The sequence below is a fragment of the Antennarius striatus genome, chromosome 13 (assembly GCF_040054535.1).
Source record: "Antennarius striatus isolate MH-2024 chromosome 13, ASM4005453v1, whole genome shotgun sequence".
Classification (NCBI taxonomy): Eukaryota; Metazoa; Chordata; class Actinopteri; order Lophiiformes; family Antennariidae; genus Antennarius; species Antennarius striatus.
The window spans coordinates 11,103,944-11,124,927 of record NC_090788.1 but is presented as its reverse complement, the minus strand read 5'-3'; the positions used below and the strand labels follow the sequence as shown (position 1 = coordinate 11,124,927).

Below are 20,984 nucleotides of genomic sequence, written 5' to 3'. Positions count from 1 at the left end.
TGGTTCAAAAATGGGTTCATTAGTCGAAGCTTCAGTTATAGTGACCTCTCCTGGTAAAGTTCAAACCCTGAACTGCAAGTTAGTTTGACAAGAAGCTTTCAACTACACACATGCACAATCATCTCCTTTTTGCTTGGACTTAAAGTATCTTTCATTTTAAATTTTGATATACCCTAGACTAAATATTATATTCTATGCACTTATAATAATTGGCAAATGTGTGGAGTGTTGTTGAGGAGCGAATGCAGGGAAAATCTGGTATTGGTTTGGTGTGCTTGTGCAACTATGGAAGGGCTGATAATTTGGGATGAGGGTGGTCAAAGATTTTTATTGAGATGCATTATTTTTTCCACAGTATTTGGATTAAGTCCGTTTCTTTTCTTAGTGACAATTTCTCCACATTTGGAGAAGACTCGTTCACATGGAACAGATGAAGCCGGGGTGCATAAAATTTTTTGCCAGTTTAAACAAATTTGGGTAAACATTCTTGTGGTTCTTCCATTAATCCACTGGGTCTTCTGACTTGGCCAGTGCTGGTTCGGTAAAGTACCGCTGCACCTCCACAGTTGCGTCTGCAGTAGCATTCCTTGCCCTCCTTGAATCCGACGTATCTCGGTCCAGCGTTTCCCAAAGGTTCCCATCTCAAAGACAAACACGACAACAATCATCAGCATTTTAACTTTTTGGAAAAAAATCAGTCACAAATGAGGTCACTTTTCCCTCAAGTCTCCATTCCTCCATCAGAGATGTTGTGGCTGCACTGATGTTAGCTGCAGTATGTGCTTTAGGGAACGGCACCACTCCCAGGAGCACTGTTGCCACCTTCATCGGGTCCTCCATGTAGTGGCAGGGCACTGCAACACAGGCCTCCATGTTTCCCAAAGATGTCCACATATCAGCAGTGAGACTCACAGCCTCCACCCTCACCATTACAGCCTTGGTCTTGGTCTTCTCCTCCTCATATTTCTGAAGCACCATGCTCTTGAGAGCTCGCCTGGATGGAAGAACGTATGAGGGATCAAGCAATCCCACGAACTCCTTGAAGCCACAGTCATCCACGATGGAAAAAGGCTTTCACCACCAGATTTACCAGAGCTTCATCCAGCTCTCGCTTCCGGTCGACTAGGACAAATAGACAGAAATAAAAAGTAAATGATTAAAATAATACCAGAAGATTAATGTGAAACTACACTTAAGTTAAGCTGGCCTACGACTCATGAAACACAGCCAGACCACATTGTGTTAGTGTGTCTAATAATATAATAATATAACCAACCTTGATTTGGGGTCCCCTGATTTCCAGCAGCTCCATGTTTGGCAGTGAAGTGTCTAATCATGGAGGAAGTATTCCCATGATACTTCAGTTCAGCAGAACACACCAACCAGACCTGAACAGAAAATTATTTGTAAATAATAATACAGTTTGACTCTATAAAGTTGTCACATAAACAGCATAAGTTATTATCATTAATCAATATACACGGATGGTAGACCATAGCTATAGCTAGTTACTGTTAGACATGTAACTTCCTTCATTACAGATGTGACATTACACCTACCTTACCAGCAGAGATCAGAATGAAGTGTTCCCACATTTCAGAACAACCTGTCTCCCTGACTGCTCCAATAATGATCCAACGATCCAAAAAAGCAACGCAACGCAATAACAACAGCAATAACAACTCTCCGACAAAAACCCACAAACTGCATTTTCCAGAGCGTATACAAAGGAGTTTTGGTGCCAACATTCAAAACTGTCACAGGTGAGGAGGCGTGTCAGTGAATGACATGCTTGGACCGCGAACCAGTCAGGTGGTTCCCTCGGGAAACGAAGCAGTTGCTGCTTTGGACGTCATTGTCACGTGACTATCTTCCGCCCCAAAGCAAGCTCCGAAGCAGTGGTTCTATTGAATTGTAGTTCTAGGGTTTGAAACGTGTACCGAAGCTTCAGTGTCGAACTGCCATCACTAGTCCAAGCCCCTACCTTCGTGACAACCAGAGTCATCCTACACTCCACCATCCTATGCTGTTTGGCTACACTCTCACCTACCACTACTTTGCAGTCACTGATCTCCTTCAGATCACACCGTCTACACAAGATGTAGTCTACCTGTGTGCTCCTACCTCCACTCTTATAGGTCACACTATGTTCCTGCCTCTTCTGGAAAAAAGTATTCACTATAGCCATTTCCATCCTTTTTGCAAAGTTAACCACCATCTGTCCTTCTGCGTTCTTCTCCTGGATACCAAACCTGCTGATTACCTCCTCATCACCTCTGTTTCCTGCACCAACATGTCCATTGAAGTCTGCATCAATGACAACTCTCTCACTTCTAGGTATGCTCTGCATCACTTCATCCAAGTCAAACCAGAATTTCTCCTTCTCCAGCTCACATCCTACCTGTGGAGCATACCCACTAACAACATTGAACACCACGCCTTCTATTTCTAGCTTCAGACTCATCACTCTATCTGACACTCTTTTTACCTCCAGGATATTCCTAACAAACTCCTCCTTCAAGATAACTCCTACTCCATTTCTTTTCCTATCTACACCATGATAGAACGACTTGAACCCTGCTCCTAAACTTGTAGCCTTGCTACCTTTCCACCTGGTCTCCTGGACACACAGTATGTCTACCTTCCTTCTCTGTATCATGTCAGCCAACTCTCTACCTTTTCATGTCATAGTTCCAACATTCAACATCCCCACTCTCAGTCCTATACTCTTTGGCGTTCCTCTTCTCTGTCTTCCTACGAACACACTTTCCCCCTCTCCTTCTTCGGCCAACAGTAGTCCAATTTCCACCGGCACTCTGTAGGACAACAGCACCGATGGCAGTCGTTGTTAACCCGGGCCTGGACTGATCCAGTATGGAAGTCATAGGTTTGATTCGTGTGTTTGATTTGGCAAAAGTTTTATGCCGGATGCCCTTCCTGACGCAACCCTGTGTATTTATTCGGGATTGGGACCGGCACAATAAGACACTGGCTTGTGTCCTCTTGTGGCTACATTACCGGAAGAATTTTATGTTAAATTGATATTTCTTTAGCAGGGCTCTGGAGGTCTGGCTGCGTGAGGTCAATGTGATATTGATCGCCTCAGGACAGAATGAATCCCAATATACAGAACCATGCCTTTAAATATTTAGATATTTTATATTATTTTGATGAACTATTTTGTGCTTCCCGTTGTTTTTTCTTCATGGATGTAAGTAATGTTAAACTGCCAACAGCTGTTCTGAGGGTGTACATGTTACCACAGGGGTGAGATTTTTTGACTTTTCTGGACCTGGCGACCCATTCTCACGTCCTACCATCACGTCGTACTTGTGGCTGCTTAACCCTGTGTAACAGGGTAACCCTGTGTGTGTATCCCTGTGGGTGTGACAACTGTATGATCAGTCTTCACTGATCCTCTATGTAGTTTAACAGATATATTTCCTTTTCAGCAGGTTGATTTTTCACACTGAGCAGCTGGATATTTCCTTTCCTTCTCAAACATGCCTTCTGTTGTGAACTGATCATATCTGAACCTGCACTTTGGTCCTCTCACAGATGACGACTGATCCCAATGATTTTCTTTCATTTCAGGATTTTCTTCAGCTTGTCAATTTACCTACTTCATGGATTTACCTTCAAACATGCTTCATCAGATTTGTCTGTTATTCTCAGTTTCAAAATCAAATCATTTTCAAAGCTGGAAACGAAACAATGTGTTTCTATTTAAAGGAGGCAGAGTGCTTCTTGTGTTCCTTAAAAATGTTTGAATATGTGCCAGTTTCACTCCAACCAGTTTACTTACAGCCTGAGGAAAGCACTTCTTTCAGCTACTATATGTTTGATCAATTGAATTGACCTCTGTGATTTTACTAATAAACAAAATCCAGCATATAGTCAGAAAAAATTGATATACGCTGTTTAACTTAAAGTTCAATTTCCTCCAGGATTAATAAAGTACAGTATATATCTGTCTATCTATCTTAACCTGCTGTTGTTTTGAAAGAAAGGGCAAGTTTGTTCTTGTTTCACCTTCATGTTGTTAGTTGGTTAAGTTGAAGTTGTTCAGTTTCAGCCTCCCTCCCCTTCATTCTTGTAGTCATTATCAGCCTCTGCACAACACCTCTTGTCACAGAGAGGTGCTTGTCAGACCAGTTTTCAGTCCTCCTTGAACAAAAATGAGCGTAACTGGGAAAGCCCACGGAGTCACTCAGACCAAAGCAGCTGGATTTCCATCTCAAAAACAGTGCAACTGTAACTTTTTGAAAGTTGTTTTGTTTAGGTTCTTTTTACTGACGTGGGACTGATTCGCAGGACCCTTTCAGGACATCGAACGTATTAAAGCTCATTACTGCTAGTATTAGGCAGGTCACTGCAGGTGAGTTGTTCCTTTGAGCTGTTTATACTATAAATTTTACAAGTCCAATGTATTGTGCTTCATTGTGGCATCATGGTCACTATAGGAGAGTCACTGTTTGTCTATTTGATTCATTTCCTTTATTTCTTAAAATGATTTTGTCCGTTCTTTATCTGCTTCAGACCTGTTCTTCTTAAGAACAGGTCTTCCTGTTCCTTAAGCCTGTTCTTCCTTACATGTGGGTACTTGTGTCAGTGACTGTTAGCAATGTTTCACATGTCTTGTGCTCATTTCATCGTTTGAGTTCCATATAAATTACTTTTTGAAACATGGCAGCAACCTAACACTTTAAAAGAATGTCTCACTGCAGCTGTGTCCCAACAAGGAAGAGAGAAAAGTCTGGAATGTGAACAGCCACCGTGTTCATACATTGATCTGTGACTAGATACTGTGAATGGACATTCAGGTTGAAAATACAAAAAAACTGTAGGAAACAAGCATTTTACACTATTGTACTATACTCACGATCCATTAAACAAGTCTAAATAACCAACCAAAAATAAGCTGCCAGACAACAGTAGCCAGGAACTCTCACACAGATAACACTGACACACACACACACACACACACAAACCTGGACACCCAGAATTTCTTTTCTTGTTCAAAAAATCCAGAAGGTCTTACACCTGGACTTAATAAAACTCCTTTGTACTCCAGAGTGAAACAACACCAGGTGGTAAAATACCCAGAGCAAACACTTTCAGGGTGTGGCTCTGACAATGGAATTGCATATATAGGCCATGGTTGTGTGGGTGATAAAGACGGGTTACAGGGAATCAGGAAGGAGCACTGCTGTTGTCAATAAGGTATAGAGTGGCCACTTTTTTATTCCTCCACCATCTCTTTTCTCTTATCCTGGTTTATCTCTCGGTGCCTTCCAGATCAGGTTCATTTCCTGCCCTGTCTGTACGACAGATGTATCTACGCTCTTATGCTTGTGAGATTCTAGTGCTGTACAGATGATTTTTCAGCTTACTGTTGTGTTAATCTAGGGAGAAATGGAACATCAAATTTGATCCAAAATCATTGTAATTCGTCCTGTTTTAAAATTGAGCCGTCAGAGTGAGGTGACCATAACAGTCAAACCATCATCTGTGTTGGTCATTGGTTTTATAAATATAGCCATTACACTGAAGAGCTAAACACTACTCTTGCTTATGACTATTAAAATGTCAATCACATGCACAGTGATGATTCCCTGCTCTTAAAGTGTGAAAGACATTAAACTATAATGCCTTACTGGAAGCCATCATGTTGTAAAAACGCAGTTTAAAATGTATGTTTTATACATCAGATAATTACATATTTCTGTTTTTAGGATGCTGTAATAAATACAATGAATCTTTCTAGAAAGATTCTGGCTCACAGGACATCTTGCCGTTGATCTGGGATTTAAACAGTGATGTGATTTATGGGATGCATTTCTACAGGATGTATCCAAAAAATTCTCACAGGCTAGTGTGAGATCCTACCCGTATAAAACAAAACAAACATTGCTCAAGTTTCTGTCATTGTTCTGCAGCTGAGAGGCTTCATCATCTGGACCATGTTCTCCTCTGCTGTCACGTTCAAAAACCAGCACTACTCTGAATTGAAGAAGAACTGCATCAATGACAAGAAGCTGTTTGAGGATCCGGAATTCCCGGCCACAAACTCCTCGCTGTATTTTAGGAAACCTCCTCCTGGCTATGTGCAGTGGAAACGACCAGGGGTGAGTGGTACAGGTGGAGGCAAATGAACGTAGCCAGATTTTACCATTCTAGGTTTTTTATTTGGGCTTTATGTTGTAGGAGATAAGCAGTGACCCCCACCTGTTTGTAGAGGGCATCAGCTCCCATGACCTGAACCAGGGAGTTGTGGGAAACTGCTGGTTTGTTGCTGCCTGTTCTTGTCTCGCTTTGAAGCCACACCTCTGGAAAAAGGTGATTTCATTTTAATCTGGTGAAGTGAGCAGGCTTATATTAGTGTTACAACCCACATAAACCCCTACAAATTTGATGAAATACAATTTAGCGATACCAGATGTAGATTAGAGCAAAGTCAAGAACTAAATATCAGATTTTTTGTTGTTTGTGTAGGAGAATTTCTCTTGAAGATCTCTCTTCTTGGAGGCTCTTCTGCTTCACATATTTGGGCTTACCTATTAATGGCAAATTTCTTGTAACAGCTCACAAGGTCTGTTATTTATAGAGATTTTGTCAGCAACATTTAATGATTTCATTTTAATAAAAGATGCCATAAAATAGGTCCAATAGTTGTAGCTGTTTTGTTATAATACTTCCATTCTCATGAATTAATTGTTGGAATATTACTACAAAATCGCTTCAGCTGAAAAAGACCTCTTGCTTTCTCCTGACATTTATTTTTTGTGATTTCGTGCTTCCAGGTAATTCCTGACCACAAGGAGCAGGAATGGAATCCAAAACACCCAGAATACTATGTCGGAATCTTCCACTTTCAGTTCTGGCTGTTTGGGGAATGGGTGGATGTGGTGGTGGATGACCGACTGCCTACTATCTCTGGAGAACTCATCTACTGTCATTCAAAAGACAATAATGAATTCTGGAGTGCCCTGCTGGAGAAGGCTTATGCAAAGTCAGTCACCTTAAACCGCATAGAAAACAGAAGTTATTTTCTTGTTCTTATGCCAACAGAAAATGTCTTTAGAATTTATGACAAAAAAAGCTGCTATTGTAACAAATTCAAATCCTTTAATAGTTGCAATTATTTCTCTAATTTTAGATTTAGAAGGTCTGCATCAATTAATATAATAGGAAATAAATGATACTTTAGTAACAATTATAAAATTTGTAAAATTCTAAATATAGATTTGTTCCCTATTTCTTCCCTGCCTCTGACTGGACATGTTCTCCCCCTCCACCCCTTCTGTACAGGCTCTTCGGCTGTTATGAGTCCCTGGAAGGAGGAAACACTGGAGACGCTGTGGTAGATTTCAGTGGAGCTGTGGCTGAAGTCATTGACGTGGAGGCAGGAGGTTACTTTCAAGACCAGGAGAAACAAGACCATCTGTTTGAAGATCTCCTAAAGGTCTATGACCGCGGAGGAATTATAAGCTGCTCCATTAAGGTGTGTGCTCCTGCCAAGCATTTACTTTTCTGTCTCTGCTCTTCTGAGGAACTCGTTACAAGCACCACATTATTTTCTAATTTCATCAGGCACAGAGACACGAAATTGAAGCCAGGATGGCAAATGGGTTGGTCAAAGGTCATGCATACTCTGTTACAGCGATAAAGAGGGTGCGTTTGGGTCACGGACTGAGGGCTTACTTCAAGAATGAAACCATCCCTCTGATCCGCATGAGGAACCCGTGGGGCGAGAAAGAATGGAAGGGGGCCTGGAGTGACAGGTGAGACAAGATACTACTGCAGCGGTGTCATACTCATTTTCACCGAGGGCCACATCAGCATAATGGCTGTACTCAAAGGGCCAGATGTAAATTATAAATGGAAATAAATGTAACTCAATGTAATGTAAAATAAATGCAACTACTCCTTAATGTTAAATAACTCTGAATTTATTCCTTATTTACGTTACAGACATTTCAGTTGCACAGCAAACATTACATTTGTTGCTCTGTTATAACATTAATCCTTTTAATTTGTCACGTTATTAAACCCACAGAACTCCATCAATCAAGGATCAAACTATGCAAGTGAATAAAGACAAATAACATCAAACACAAGTTAGAACATTAGCTTTGTTGTCAAAGTTAAAATAGGCTTAATTACTGCATTGTGGGAAATGTAGTTTTTGTCAAAGCACACTTTTGACCTAGTAATTTTAGACACTATGACATTTTATGCACTTGCGAGCCACATAAAATAATCTTGAGTTTTACACATGTGTACTACTGCATTGAGGTGAAAATGAAACACATGGAGAGACAGTAGAGAAAACCTGGCTTTATCCAAATAAATTACGAAGGAAATTACTTCTGACTCAAAATTGAGTGCACTTTAAAAGTTAATTGTATCCAGATGGATTTTTAATTTTTAAATTCTGTTGTGTTGTCAGCTCTGAAGAATGGTCAAAGGTTGGAGATATGGAGAGAGACAATCTTGGCATCACAGTAGCAGATGATGGGGAGTTCTGGTGAGTGACTAAGATCCTATATGGATTATTATAATTATTACAACAGTGGAGCGAACATCATCTTCCACAGAGAAGCTAACAAGGTACTTTCTGTCGACACCCATTAGGATGCCATTCACAGACTGGTGCAAGTTCTTCACAGATGTAGACGTTTGCCGTCTGATCAATACTTCATCAATCAGTCTTCATAAGACGTGGCATGAGGTTGTATATTTTGGGAGCTGGACTAAAAATGGAGACCCACTGCTGAACCGTTGCGGTGGCTGTGCCAACAACAAGCGCACATTCCTGCAGAACCCACAGGTACCCAACCCTCTGGGTGCACTCTCTAGTGGCATCACACGCATGTGCATATCAGAACCGTTCCAACTTTTTCCTTTTTCACAGTACCAGTTTGATGTGACAAAGGACGTCGACGAAGTCTTGATCTCCTTGCAGCAGAAAGACAGGAAGATGTTCAGAAAGGATGGTCAAGGAGAAAATCTAAGCATTGGTTTTGCTGTCTTGGGGGTAACGTGTAATCTTGTTATCTCATTGCATAATGGTCACAAAGAGGCTGACCAGACATGAAGTCCTAGAGCAGTGGTTCTTAACCTTGTTGGAGGTACCAAACCCTGCCGCTTTCATATGCTCAATCATTGAACCCTTCTTTAGTAAAAAAAACATTTTTTTTTCAAATTTAAGACATAAGTATTATGTCGTAGTAAGAGAGAGAAGAGCAACGCCAAGAGTATAGGACTGAGAGTAGGGACGTTGAATGTTGGAACTTTGAGAAGAAAAGGTAGAGTTGGTTGACATGATGCAGAGAAGGAAGGTAGACATACTGTGTGTCCAGGAGACCAAGTGGAAAGGTAGCAAGGCTACAAGTTTAGGAGCTGGGTTCAAGTTGTTCTATAATGGTGTAGATAGGAAAAGAAATGGAATAGATAGAGTGATGAGTCTGAAGCTAGAAATTTAAGGTGTGATGTTCAATGTTGTTAGTGGGTACGCTCCACAGGTAGGATGTGAGCTGGAGGAGAAGGAGAACTTCTGGTTGGACTTGTATGAAGTGATGCAGAGCATACCTAGAAGTGAGAGAGCTGTCATTGGTGCAGACTTCAATGGACATATTGGTGCAGGAAATAGAGGTGATGAGGAGGTGATGAGCCGGGTCGGTATCCAGGAGAAGAACACAGAAGGACAGATGGTAGTTGACTTTGCAAAAAGGATGGAAATGGCTATAGTGAATACTTTTTTCCAGAAGAGGCAGGAACATAGGATGACCTATAAGAGTGGAGGTAGGAGCACACAGGTAGACCACATCTTGTGTAGACAGTGTAACCTGAAGGAGATCAGTGACTGCAAAGTAGTGGTAGGCAAGAGTGTAGCCAAACAGCATAGGATGGTGTGTGTAGGATGACTGGTGGTGAGGAAGACGAAGAGGACAAAGACAGAGCAGAGGACAAAATGGTGGAAGCTGAAAAAGGAAGAGTGTTGCATGACTTTTAGGAAGGAGTTAAGACAGGCTCTGGGTGGTCAGGAGGTACTTCCAGATGACTGGACAACTACAGCTAATGTGATCAGGGAGACAGGTAGGAGAGTACTTGGTGTGTCATCTGGAAGGAAAGTAGATAAGAAGACTTGGTGTTGGAATGAGGAGGTACAGGAGTGTATACAGAGAAAGAGGTTAGCTAAGAAAAAGTGGGACACTGAGAGGACTGAGGATAATAGACAGGAGTACAGGGAGATGCAGCGTAAAGTGAAGATAGAGGTAGCAAAGGCCAAACAAGGGGCTTATGACGACTTGTATGCTAGGTAGGACAGTAAGGAAGGACAGACTGATAAATACAGGCTTGCAAGACAGAGAGACAAAGATGGGAAGGATGTGCAGCGGGTTAGGGTGATTACGGATAGGGATGGAAGTCTATTGACAGGTGCCAGTAGTGTGATGGGAAGATGGAAAGAGTACTTTGAAGAGTTGATTAACGGTTTCATGCCAAAAAAGATTACTACAGATGCAGTATTTGCTTTGATGATATTGATAGAGAAGTACAGAGAAGGCCAGACGGAGCTCCATTGTGTTTTTGTAAATCTGGAGAAAGCTTATGACAGGGTGCCCAGAGAGGAACTGTGGTATTGTATGAGGAAGTCTGGAGTGGCAGAGAAGTATGTTAGAGTGGTGCAGGACATGTATGAGGACTGTAAGACAGTGGTGAGGTGTGCTGTATGTGTGACAGAGGAGTTCAAGGTGGTGGTGGGACTGCATCAGGGATCAGCTCTGAGCCCCTTCTTGTTTGCTATGGTGATGGACAGGCTGACAGACGAGGTTAGACAGGAATCTGCATTGGACTATGATGTTTGCAGATGACATTGTGATCTGCAGTGAGAGCAGGGAACAGGTGGAAGAGAAGCTAGAGAGGTGGAGGTTTGTCCTGGAAAGGAGAGGAATGAAGGTTAGTAAGACAGAGTAGATGTGTTTGAATGACAGGGACCCAAGTGGAGGATTTTAAGTACTTATGGTCAACAGTCCAGAGGAATGGAGAGTTGGGAAAAGAGGTGAAGATGTGTGTACAGGCAGGATGGTACGGGTGGAGAAAAGTGTCAGGTGTGATTGGTGATAGAAGAGGTGGAAAGGAGAGGTGTACGAAACTGTGGTGAGACCAGCAATGTTGTTTGGTCTAGAGACAGTATCACTAACGAAAAGACAGGAGACAGAGCTGGAGGTAGCGATAGAGATAGTGAATATATTGGTAGAAGGATGCTGAGTTTTGAACTGCCAGGAAGGCCGAGAGGAAGACCAAAGAGGAGGTTTATGGATGTAGTGAAAGAGGACATGAAGGTAGTTGGTGTGAGAGAAGAGGATGCAGAAGACAGGGTTAGATGGAGGCAACTGATTCGCTGTGGTGACCCCTGAAGGGAAAAGCCGAAAGGAAAAGACGATCTGTGTGTGCAGGGGACTATTACTATGCACAATTATTAAGCAGGGCGGCACGGTGACACAGTGGGTAGCACTATCGCCTCACAACATAGCGGGTCCGGGTTCAAGTCCCGCTCTGTTCGGAATTTGCATGCTCTCCCCGTGTCTGTGTGGGTTCTCTCCGGGTTCTCCGGCTTCCAACCACCTCCAAAAACGCTTCAGGTTGCCAACTTCTGAAGCGTGATCATAGAGCAATCAAGCGTTTCATTCAAAATAGTCAACAGGGTCCCAAAGAAGCATGTGAAAAAACCAAGGCGCAAAATAACTGCCCATAAACTGAGGAAAGTCAAGCATGCAGCTGCCAAGAAGCCACTTGCCACCAGTTTTTTCACATTTCAGAGCTGCAACATCACTGAAGTGCCCAAAAGCACAAGGTGTGCAATACTCAGAGACATGGCCAAGGTAAGAAAGGCTGATAAACAAACACCACTGAACAAGACACATAAGCTGAAACGTTAAGACTGGGCCAAGAAATATTCAACACTGATTTTTCTAAGGTTTTATGGACTGATGAAATGAGAATGAGTCTTGATGGGCCTGATGGATGAGCCCGTGGCTGTATCGATAAAGGGCAGAGCTCCAGTCCGACTCAGACGCCAGCAAGATGGAGGTGGGGTACTAGTATGGGTTAGTATCATCAAAGATGAGTTTGTGGGGCCTTTTCGGGTTGAGGATGGAGTCAAGCTCAACTCCCAGTCCTACTGCCAGTTTCTGGGAAACACCGTCTTCAAGCAGTGGTGAAGGAAGAAGTCCTCATCCTTCAAGAAAAACATGATTTTCATGCAGGACAATAATCCATCACACGGATCCAAGTACTCCACAACGTGGCTGGTAGAAAGGGTCTAAAATAGTGGTTCTTAACCTTGTTGGAGGTGGCGAACCCTGCTGGTTTCATATGCTCACTCACCGAACCCTTCTTTAGTAAAAAAATAATTTTTTTTTTCAAATTTAAGACATAAGTACAGTATTTTTCGCACTATATAAAGCACGCTGGATTATAAGGTGCACCTTCAATGAATGGCCAATTTTTAAAAAAACATTTCATACATAAGGCGCACTGGATTATAAAGCGTACTGGATTATAAAGCGCACTTGATTATAAAATGCACTGGATTATAAAGCGCACTGGATTATAAAATGCATCTGAGAACTCATCTTCAGTGAATGGTATATTTTAAAAAATTTTTCATTTATAAGGCACATTGGATTATAAGAAATTGAGAAAATCAAAGGCTTTTAGGTGCGGAAAATACTGTATATGTTTTACTGGTGTATTTAATGAATTGTGCATTAATGTCACCTTTTTCAAAGAACAAAACCAAGACAGTGCATGAACTCACATAAAATTACCTACCTGCAAATCAGTGACTTCTGCTGTTGTTATTGAGAGATCAATTCAGATATGTGTGGCTTCACCTTGGCAAGTGCTACTCTTGTGTCATTTTCACAGCAAAGTCTGTTACTTTTGTTTTCCATGCAGCTTAATGAATTGTTCCTTTATTTTTGCCAGTGCAAGACTAGAGTTTCTCAACTTGACATTGCAAGTCATGCAGAACGCTGACTCCCATCACTTTCCGTTATAGAGTACATGTAAATTCACGTTGCACATATTCGTCCAACCACTTTCTTATTTTGCTCAACATAGTTACTATGAATTAAAATATAAAGAAAGCAATCAGATGACGTACCATAATGACAGGCATAAATCGACTACTAAATGCACAAAATCCCATGTAGCACAGGTAGGCTAATCGATATAGCGTGATCACCTGCAGCCAGTAATGGCTAAGGGGGGTGTCTTCACCAATTAACACGATGTGTCAAACTTACACAGCGATTCGTGTACGTTTGACACGAATCGCCCAAGGTGTCGGCAAAAGCAACCGAAACAATGTGTTGGGTGTTTTTGCCCACACATCGGGTGTTTTTGCCGACACATTGGGTGTTTTTGCCAACAAAACACCCGACATATCGTGTCAAGACAAAACATTGTGTCGGGTGTTTTGTCTTGACCTCCGTCTCCGCCGAACCCCTGAGACCGGCTCACCGAACCCCTAGGGTTCGATCGAACCCAGGTCTACCACTAGTCAACCACTAGTTGCACATATTGACTACCCAGTCAACCACTAGTCTAAAAGAAGAAAAACTAATGACATGGCCTCCTTTTTCACCTGATCTGAACCCCATAGAGAACCTGTGGTCCCTCAACAAATGTGGGATTTACAAGGAGGGAAAACAGTACACCTCTCTGAACAGTGTCTAGGAGGCTGTGGTTGCTGCTGCACATAATGTTGACCATGAACAGAACGAAACACTGACAGAATCCATGGATGGCAGGCTTTTGAGTGTCATTGCAAAGAAAGGTGGCTATGTTGGTCACTGATTTGTTTTTTTGTTTTTTTTGAATGTCAGTATATTTGTGAATGTTGAGCTGTTATATTGGTTTCCCTGGTGAAAATAAGTAATTGAAATGGGTATATATATATTTTTTGTTAAGTTGCCTAATAATTATGCACAGTAATACTCACCTGCACACACAGGTGTCCTCCTAAAATAGGTAAAACTAAAAAAGCCCCACTCCAATTTCCAAACATATTCAGCTTTGGTAATAATGAGTCTTTTAGGTTAATTAAGAACATGGTTGTTGTTCAATAATAAAATGAATCCTCAAAAATTCAACTTGCCTAATAATTTTGCACTCCCTGTAGTTACTATGAATTAAAATATTAAGAAAGCAATCAGATGACATACCATCATGACAGGCATAAATCGACAACTAAGTGCGCAAAATCTCATGTAGCACAGGTAGGCTAATTAATGTAGCGTGATCACCTGCAGCCCGTGATGGCTAAGGGCGTGTCATCACGAATTGACACAATGTGTCAAACGTACACAGTGATTCGTGTATGTTCGGCAAAAACACCAAACACGATGTGTCGGGTGTTTTGCCTTGACCTTCGTCTCCGTCGAACCCCTGAGACCGACTCACCAAACCCCTAGGGTTCGATTGAACCCAGGTTAAGAACCACTGGTCTAAGATGTCCGTGGTGACATTTCATTACATTTTCACTTTCAGTCAGGTCAATGATTTTGGCTTCTGTTGGACTTTTCCACACATTTTTTGAGCAAACAGCTTTTGATGACAGATAGATGTGGCATGACAGGCTTATCAGAAACTAAACAGAACATTTTAATCAGACATGAATAAATACAAATGTGCGTTGTTAAGCTGATTGCTTCAAACTGAGAAACACAGCAGAAGCAAACACTCTAAGGTGCAAAAGTTCTGACACACCCCAGTGCAGTCATTATAGTCATTACAGGAGTCTCTACAGGCAAAGTACTTGTTGGAGCCGAGAAATAGATTTGATATACATTCACAGACTGAATTGCAGTTTATAGTAAATAGATAGAAACACAAACAAAAGGTTGACAATCCTGTCTGTATATAGTGTAATAGCAGGCTTATAAAGACAACACTGAGCACAGCTCAGTTCTATATTTCTAAATTTCTTGGGTATGAAGTGAGCTCCTTCTCTCAAAACTCCCCCAAAACTCGTCAAACTGCATTTAATCCCCTTCTTCAGGGTTAAATTGGCAGAGAAAAATGATAAACAACACATTTCAAGTCACATTTCTCATAATGTGACTTACTGTACTTGTCAGATATCTGGCTAAGTTCAGACACACATACTATGAACGCTTATCACGCTGGCAGAAGTGCTGCCAAAGGCCTAGGTTCTGGACAGACATAAAAGTTGATCCCACATGACGTATGTGATTAAAATACAGCTATGTGCACACAGCCGTGTTGAACTGCTGCCGGACCTTACTCTTAGTCATCTATGGTCATTTCAAAAGTCTTGCATCCTCCCACTCCTTCATCTGATAGACCATACAGACGTACTGAACACAATCTTTGTTTTATTCTTTCAAAGTTCCCATCCCTCTGTGTTTTTGTTTGAGAAGTTTGTCATTAATTATCAATAAGGATCACATACATTTGGTGAATATGCATGAGTAGGCTGGTGTAAACCTTCTATCAGAGTCTGAGTTGTACAGTATTACCACTGACCTATGAAACACAATCGACCAACAGTGAAGGCAACATTTGCAGAGTGGCATCCCTGTTTTCAGTCTAATCTTGTCAGAAATCATGTTTATGTTTGGGTGTTTACAAGTGAATCCTGTTTATTCATGTTATTTGTGTGATTTTTGCATATCCAGGTGTATTAGACCTGCATAAATGATCAGTGTAGGCCATAATCCAAAAATCCTTAGATTCACAAAAAAAAAAATCCCTGAAAGATATAACGTCATCAAGATAGAACATATAAATAAATGCATAAAAAACAATAAACAAAGCCCGAAAGCCCTAAATACTTTTCTTCTCCCAGGTTGAACTGAACAGGAAGTATCGGATGCATGACATTGTGACCCAACAGACAGTGGCAACGTCGACCTACATCAACGCTCGCACAGTGTTCTTGAGATGCGTGCTGCCATTTGGCCGCTACATCATCTTTCCCACCACCTTCAGGCCTCTGACTCTGGGGGATTACATGATCCGAGTGTTCACCGACCTGGATTCAGGCTGCAGGTACAACTAACTGAGGTGTGGAAATGCGAACGTCAAGTCTTTGAAGGTGTGAAGCTGAGTGGGTGTGAACCAGAACATCTGTATTTCATGGTGTCAGACTGAAGTGCAATGCTCACATGTTTTTCAATTATCGGTGCAGGAAATAAACGAGAACACAGATGTTCATTTGATACGCTGTGTGATGGAGAATGTCCAATGAAAGCACTTAAATGAGAGTCTGGAGACCGTAAGATTCTGTTCATATTAAATTACTAAAGTAACAAATCTCCTACAGCTTTTATTGGCTTAAAATTTGATTTAGTCAGGTTATGACATTGGCAGATGTAAACTCAAACAAATTGGCTTTCTTTGAATATAATTTATCCACTCTTGCTAGTCCAACCTGTGTTGTGTTGATGAAACATATTGTCTGTTCCAGTTTGTGCATAGAATGATGTAGGACGGACGGCGCAGTGAAACCAGCGGACAGCTCTGTCACATCTTAGCATGTTCTCCCCACATCCATGTCTTCCTCCCGCAATCAAAAAACACATAATAGAGATGAATCCCTGACACTGATTATCCCAAATGTGTGAATGTATCATCAATGACCAGCTGGGTCCAAAGAATAAACTGATATAGAAATCATAAATTAATGGACGAGTACTGTGATTGAACCTGTGTACTGTGTACCATTCTCTGTTCTCTCAGGGAACTGACTGAGGATAAGCCAAAAGTGAGATGTTGGAGTTCACTCCTCGGATACCCACAAGCTGTGACTCATGTCTATGTCCACTCAGCTGAAGGACTGCAGAACCAGGACAGTACAGGAGGTTGGATAATTCAACATGATCCAGATATTACCCTAATTCTACCAGTGACTGTCATCAACCCATAATAGGTTCGGTTTTGCTGAGATGGATGTTTATGGTTTTTATCCCCAGGCGCAGACCCTTATGTGATTATCTACTGTGAGGGCCGGTCAGTAAAATCCTCCATCAAAAGTGACACCTTGACGCCAGAGTTTGTAATCAGTGGAGTTTTTTACAGGAAGAAGCCCAGAAAGCCCATAGCTATCGAGGTAAGACAGCATCTCCATAGTGGATGAAGAAATCCTGCATATTCAAAATGTCAACTTTACAAGTTCTGAAGGATTGATCCATGCTTAGTAAATACGGTATATATATATATATATATATATATATATATATATATATATATATATATATATATATGGGGAATGGCGGTTTTGGTTATGTTATACTACAAGAAAACATACAAAAGGAAATTTTTTTTTTTACTACACCATCCATCAAAATCAAATCAAATTTTATTTAACATAAGTTGACTGGTATTTGACAGCTAACAGCATCTCTTTCTTCTACATTAAAACCTACATAAATAGTTTGTGAAAGATTCCCATCATCTTAGTGAATAACTGACAAATGTAATAAAAGTAAACGGAACCACAAAATCGCCTGCGCTCTTTGCCATTACAGCCCAGTGAAATTGAATCAAAACGTGGTCACTTTGTTGTATTTGACACTCATGGTCCTGACTGGACTCTCTCAGGTGTGGAACAGCAACGCAGTGAAGGATGAGTTTATGGGCCAAGTGGTTCTGACTGGGTCGGCAAACGACACCCCAAACCCTCAGAGGATCCAGCTGAGGAAGCGGGGGAGGCACATGGCTGATGAGATGCCCGGCTCCATCGTCGTCAAGGTCGTCACTTCTACTCAACTGACCAGCATTTGACCCCGTGACCTCTGTGACCCGAGAGGAGGGCTGAATCTGGTGGTGAACTATGTCATAAAATTGTTTTGAACTTACTTGACGTGTAGCATCACCGACGCATTGGTAACAGTTTTAATCGTTTACTGTTGTGGAAGTTCATGTTTATGTGAGTAAATTTACACCAGTCATTACATGTTGGGGAACTTTCTGACAGGTTGTGAGGTCAGCAGACAAACTGAATATGTATTGGTTTTATGAGAATTTTGTCTTTTTAAGCATTTATGTATAACTTACATCTTTTCTATTGATATTTTTGCAATTTTCTTGTAAACCTATCTGATGTTACACTATTAACACAATGAGTGAAGTGGGAGCAATGTGGCCAGTCTTACTTAGGTTACTGAAGACAGCATTATGCAAAATAACTTAAGTGTATGACAAGTCATGTATCATCTTTAATGTTGTGGGGGTTTTTTTCTTACATCAATTCATATCACCTGGTCTGCACCTCATGATAATAAAAAAAACACAAGACCCTGAATAAAAAAATTTCAACAAGTGTAAATACTCAGGATCTCCTGCCACTTTTACCTGAATATAGACCATTCGGGATGAACTACTTGAGGAGGAGGATATCGTTTAAGTTGTCTCTGTTCATTGTGTTTCTAAATAGAAGAAAATACTTTCAAAATTAAAAAAAATTAAAAATGCATAACGGCTCCAGTATGTGGGAAACTGACTGAATTTTCATGAAAAAATATTCCCAGGATCCGTTATTTTCAGGAAACCCACCCCCAGAATGAGACAAAGTTCAACTTGTAACCATGAAAATGGAAATAACAAAAGGCACAACATGTGGTTAGAAAGTAGAAAGTTTAGAGAAAAAAATACTTTAAAAAAACAGCTGAGTTATACTCCGGAAATGGAACTGGACAGGCAGAGGGATGTCACCTACTCAGAACCTCCCCTTCTCAGTTCATTTGTGGTGGGAAAGAAAACGAGCCAAGGAGCCTACAAGCAATGAATAAGTCTTTTTTGTCCTCTTTTTATTTCAGTCCAGTTCTCAGACTGCAATATTTTGTTTTGGGGGTTTTTTACACTCAAGACACAGCCATGCACAATTCAAAGTTCAAAAAGTCTATTGCTTCAACCACAATTAAAAATAGTTTATCCAAAACCTTGTTTCCCCGTCTCTAATTTGTCCTTTTTCAAAGATGGGGAAAGGTCTGCTGAGGTATGACGAATGGATCAGCAGTTTTACAAAACTAGACAATAATAATAATAATAATAATAATAATGATAATAATTTAAAAAGTAACATTTTTTGTGTTTGTTCCATTCTCTTGATACACATTAATAGAGGAATTTTCACACCACATGTACAGGTTTACACATTCAGAGGATAGGAACGTACAGGAGCAACCACAGAAAGTGGCACGTCAGCTCTTGTTGCCACTTTCATGTTTGTGCTCATAGTCAGACCTGTGCACGGTGCAGATGCCAAATGTCCAGGGCCGGCGGAGCTTCCTGACAGACCGCACACACACATACACATACGCACACACACACACACACACACACACACACACACACACACACACACACACACACACACACACACACACACACACACACACGCACATTCCCACACAGCAGTGATGCTCAGGACAGACTGTGTGGGCCCGCACACATAGTGCTGCCTTCATTGGCTCTCAGCCCAGAGTGGCTGATCAGACCCAAACAGGACAGCAGGATCAAGGAGTGCAGAGATGGTGTGTGTGTGTGTGTGTGTGTGTGTGTGTGTGTGTGTGTGTGTGTGAGTGTGTATGTGTGTCTTTGTTTTTCACTTTTTCGATCTTCCAGGGTGCAAAACAATTACATATCATAGAGCAACCTGAACACTGTCTTTTTAAGTTACATAATTCTGAAAAAGGAGACCTTTCCCATCATATTTACATACATACATACATATCCTAACAATCTTTATCTATTGGCAGACGAGATACAGTGTTGTTTGTTTTACATGCATGAATTCTGTCAAATCCTCTCGTCTAATATCGCTCCTTCACCTTTTGTACATTTGCAGGATGATGGAGATACAGTATGAGTAAGCAGATACCCTGCACCTTAAAGTCAAGGTGGAGAACATGAATGAGGCATCTTCCAGTGCTGACTGAGGTAGCCCCCTAACACACACTTGGACACGGAGGGATGCTGCATGGGAAACGCCTGATGACGGTACCAAACACTGACACAAAGTAGATCACTACAGGAATACGATCAACGCTAACCAGGAAAGAAGGAAATCTCAGCAAATAACATGAAGCTTTGTTTTTGGCATTCATCCAGAGGAGGTACAATCATAAAATGGCACTCAGTGCTTTGCGAAGTGGATAACATTGCCCCTCTCTCAGCTGTTGCACCCTCAAATTCACCATGACACAAAAGAAATCACACAAGACTCCAATAAAATAAAAAAAAGGACACTGAAACAAGAGCAACTAGTCTCTTAAATATCAAAGCGAAGGGGAGGGAGCAAGTGGGCGGGAATGATGTTATAAGTGTGTGCTGTTGTTTCTTCAAAAAGTTTAGATTATTAATTTCCTTACCTGAATTAATATTTTGTCTGTATTTCACTTTTTTTTTAGATTATTCAGTGGAAAATGACTTTAAACTATGATTTAAAAAATCAATAAATTGCATTATATTTAGTTTGATTTTATTCAAAATTTTCATGTTGAACAGATTAGTAGCAATAATAACCAGCACTGAGTAGTACTGGATTTTTGAAAAAGGCATCTTTCCTGCTTCAGGTTTAAGGCTACAGGGATGCATTGTGGGAAACTGTGACATCAGCCCTGCTCCTCACTGCAGGTAAATAATCACATGACCCTCTAATGTGTCACAGAAGAAAATGCTAATTTGAAATTTGGAAATGTCTTCCTTCTGTGAGCCATGACCTCAAAACGGACCTTCTAGCAAAAATCATAGAACTGTGAGGATATATTACATTTTGTGTTGTATTTGCAATATACTATTTGTTTCTCCCTTTCCTTCACATTCAATACCAAACATGTCCAATGTCTTATGTATGGAAATATAGCACAAACAGCATTTAAATACCTGTATATTGAATATTCAAAATATTAATACAAGAAGTCAGTGATAGAGAGAGAATCAAATTG

At 41.0% G+C, this 20,984-nt stretch overlaps 1 protein-coding gene and 1 long non-coding RNA gene across 4 annotated transcripts; one reads left to right on the top strand and one right to left on the bottom strand.

The window, feature by feature from the left end:
• Nucleotides 1-341: 341 nt before the first annotated feature.
• Nucleotides 342-5,107, bottom strand: LOC137605661 (uncharacterized). Its single transcript, XR_011037763.1, has 3 exons — nucleotides 4,992-5,107; nucleotides 1,277-1,388; nucleotides 342-1,122 (listed from the first exon to the last, which is right to left on the bottom strand). It is a non-coding gene; the product is annotated as an uncharacterized lncRNA (long non-coding RNA).
• LOC137605659 (calpain-5-like) lies at nucleotides 4,101-20,925 on the top strand. 3 transcript variants are annotated; one of them, XM_068330319.1, is made up of 14 exons: nucleotides 4,101-4,378; nucleotides 5,940-6,128; nucleotides 6,208-6,339; nucleotides 6,804-7,012; nucleotides 7,312-7,504; nucleotides 7,594-7,784; nucleotides 8,453-8,530; nucleotides 8,638-8,833; nucleotides 8,918-9,040; nucleotides 15,884-16,086; nucleotides 16,777-16,898; nucleotides 17,010-17,046; nucleotides 17,116-17,146; nucleotides 17,638-20,925. In XM_068330319.1, the coding sequence occupies exons 2-14, from the start codon at nucleotides 5,964-5,966 to the stop codon at nucleotides 17,818-17,820; spliced, it is 1,863 nt and encodes a 620-aa protein (XP_068186420.1). In that variant the 5' UTR covers nucleotides 4,101-4,378; nucleotides 5,940-5,963; the 3' UTR covers nucleotides 17,821-20,925. The 3 variants fall into 3 exon arrangements, with proteins under 3 accessions (XP_068186420.1, XP_068186419.1, XP_068186421.1); XM_068330318.1 differs by having other exon boundaries at nucleotides 4,104-4,378; nucleotides 17,010-17,146; nucleotides 17,638-20,519; XM_068330320.1 differs by lacking the exon at nucleotides 4,101-4,378 and adding an exon at nucleotides 5,179-5,223 and having other exon boundaries at nucleotides 17,010-17,146; nucleotides 17,638-20,920.
• The last annotated feature ends 59 nt before the right edge of the window (nucleotides 20,926-20,984 follow it).

Excerpts from the sequence above, each read along its gene's own strand:
- LOC137605659 (XM_068330320.1), top strand. The coding sequence starts at position 5,964 with ATGTTCTCCTCTGCTGTCACGTTCAAAAACCAGCACTACTCTGAATTG. Across the intron at positions 7,013-7,311 it reads CTGGAGAAGGCTTATGCAAA|GCTCTTCGGCTGTTATGAGT; the intron begins GTCAGTCACCTT and ends CCTTCTGTACAG. Across the intron at positions 17,147-17,637 it reads GAAAGCCCATAGCTATCGAG|GTGTGGAACAGCAACGCAGT; the intron begins GTAAGACAGCAT and ends GGACTCTCTCAG.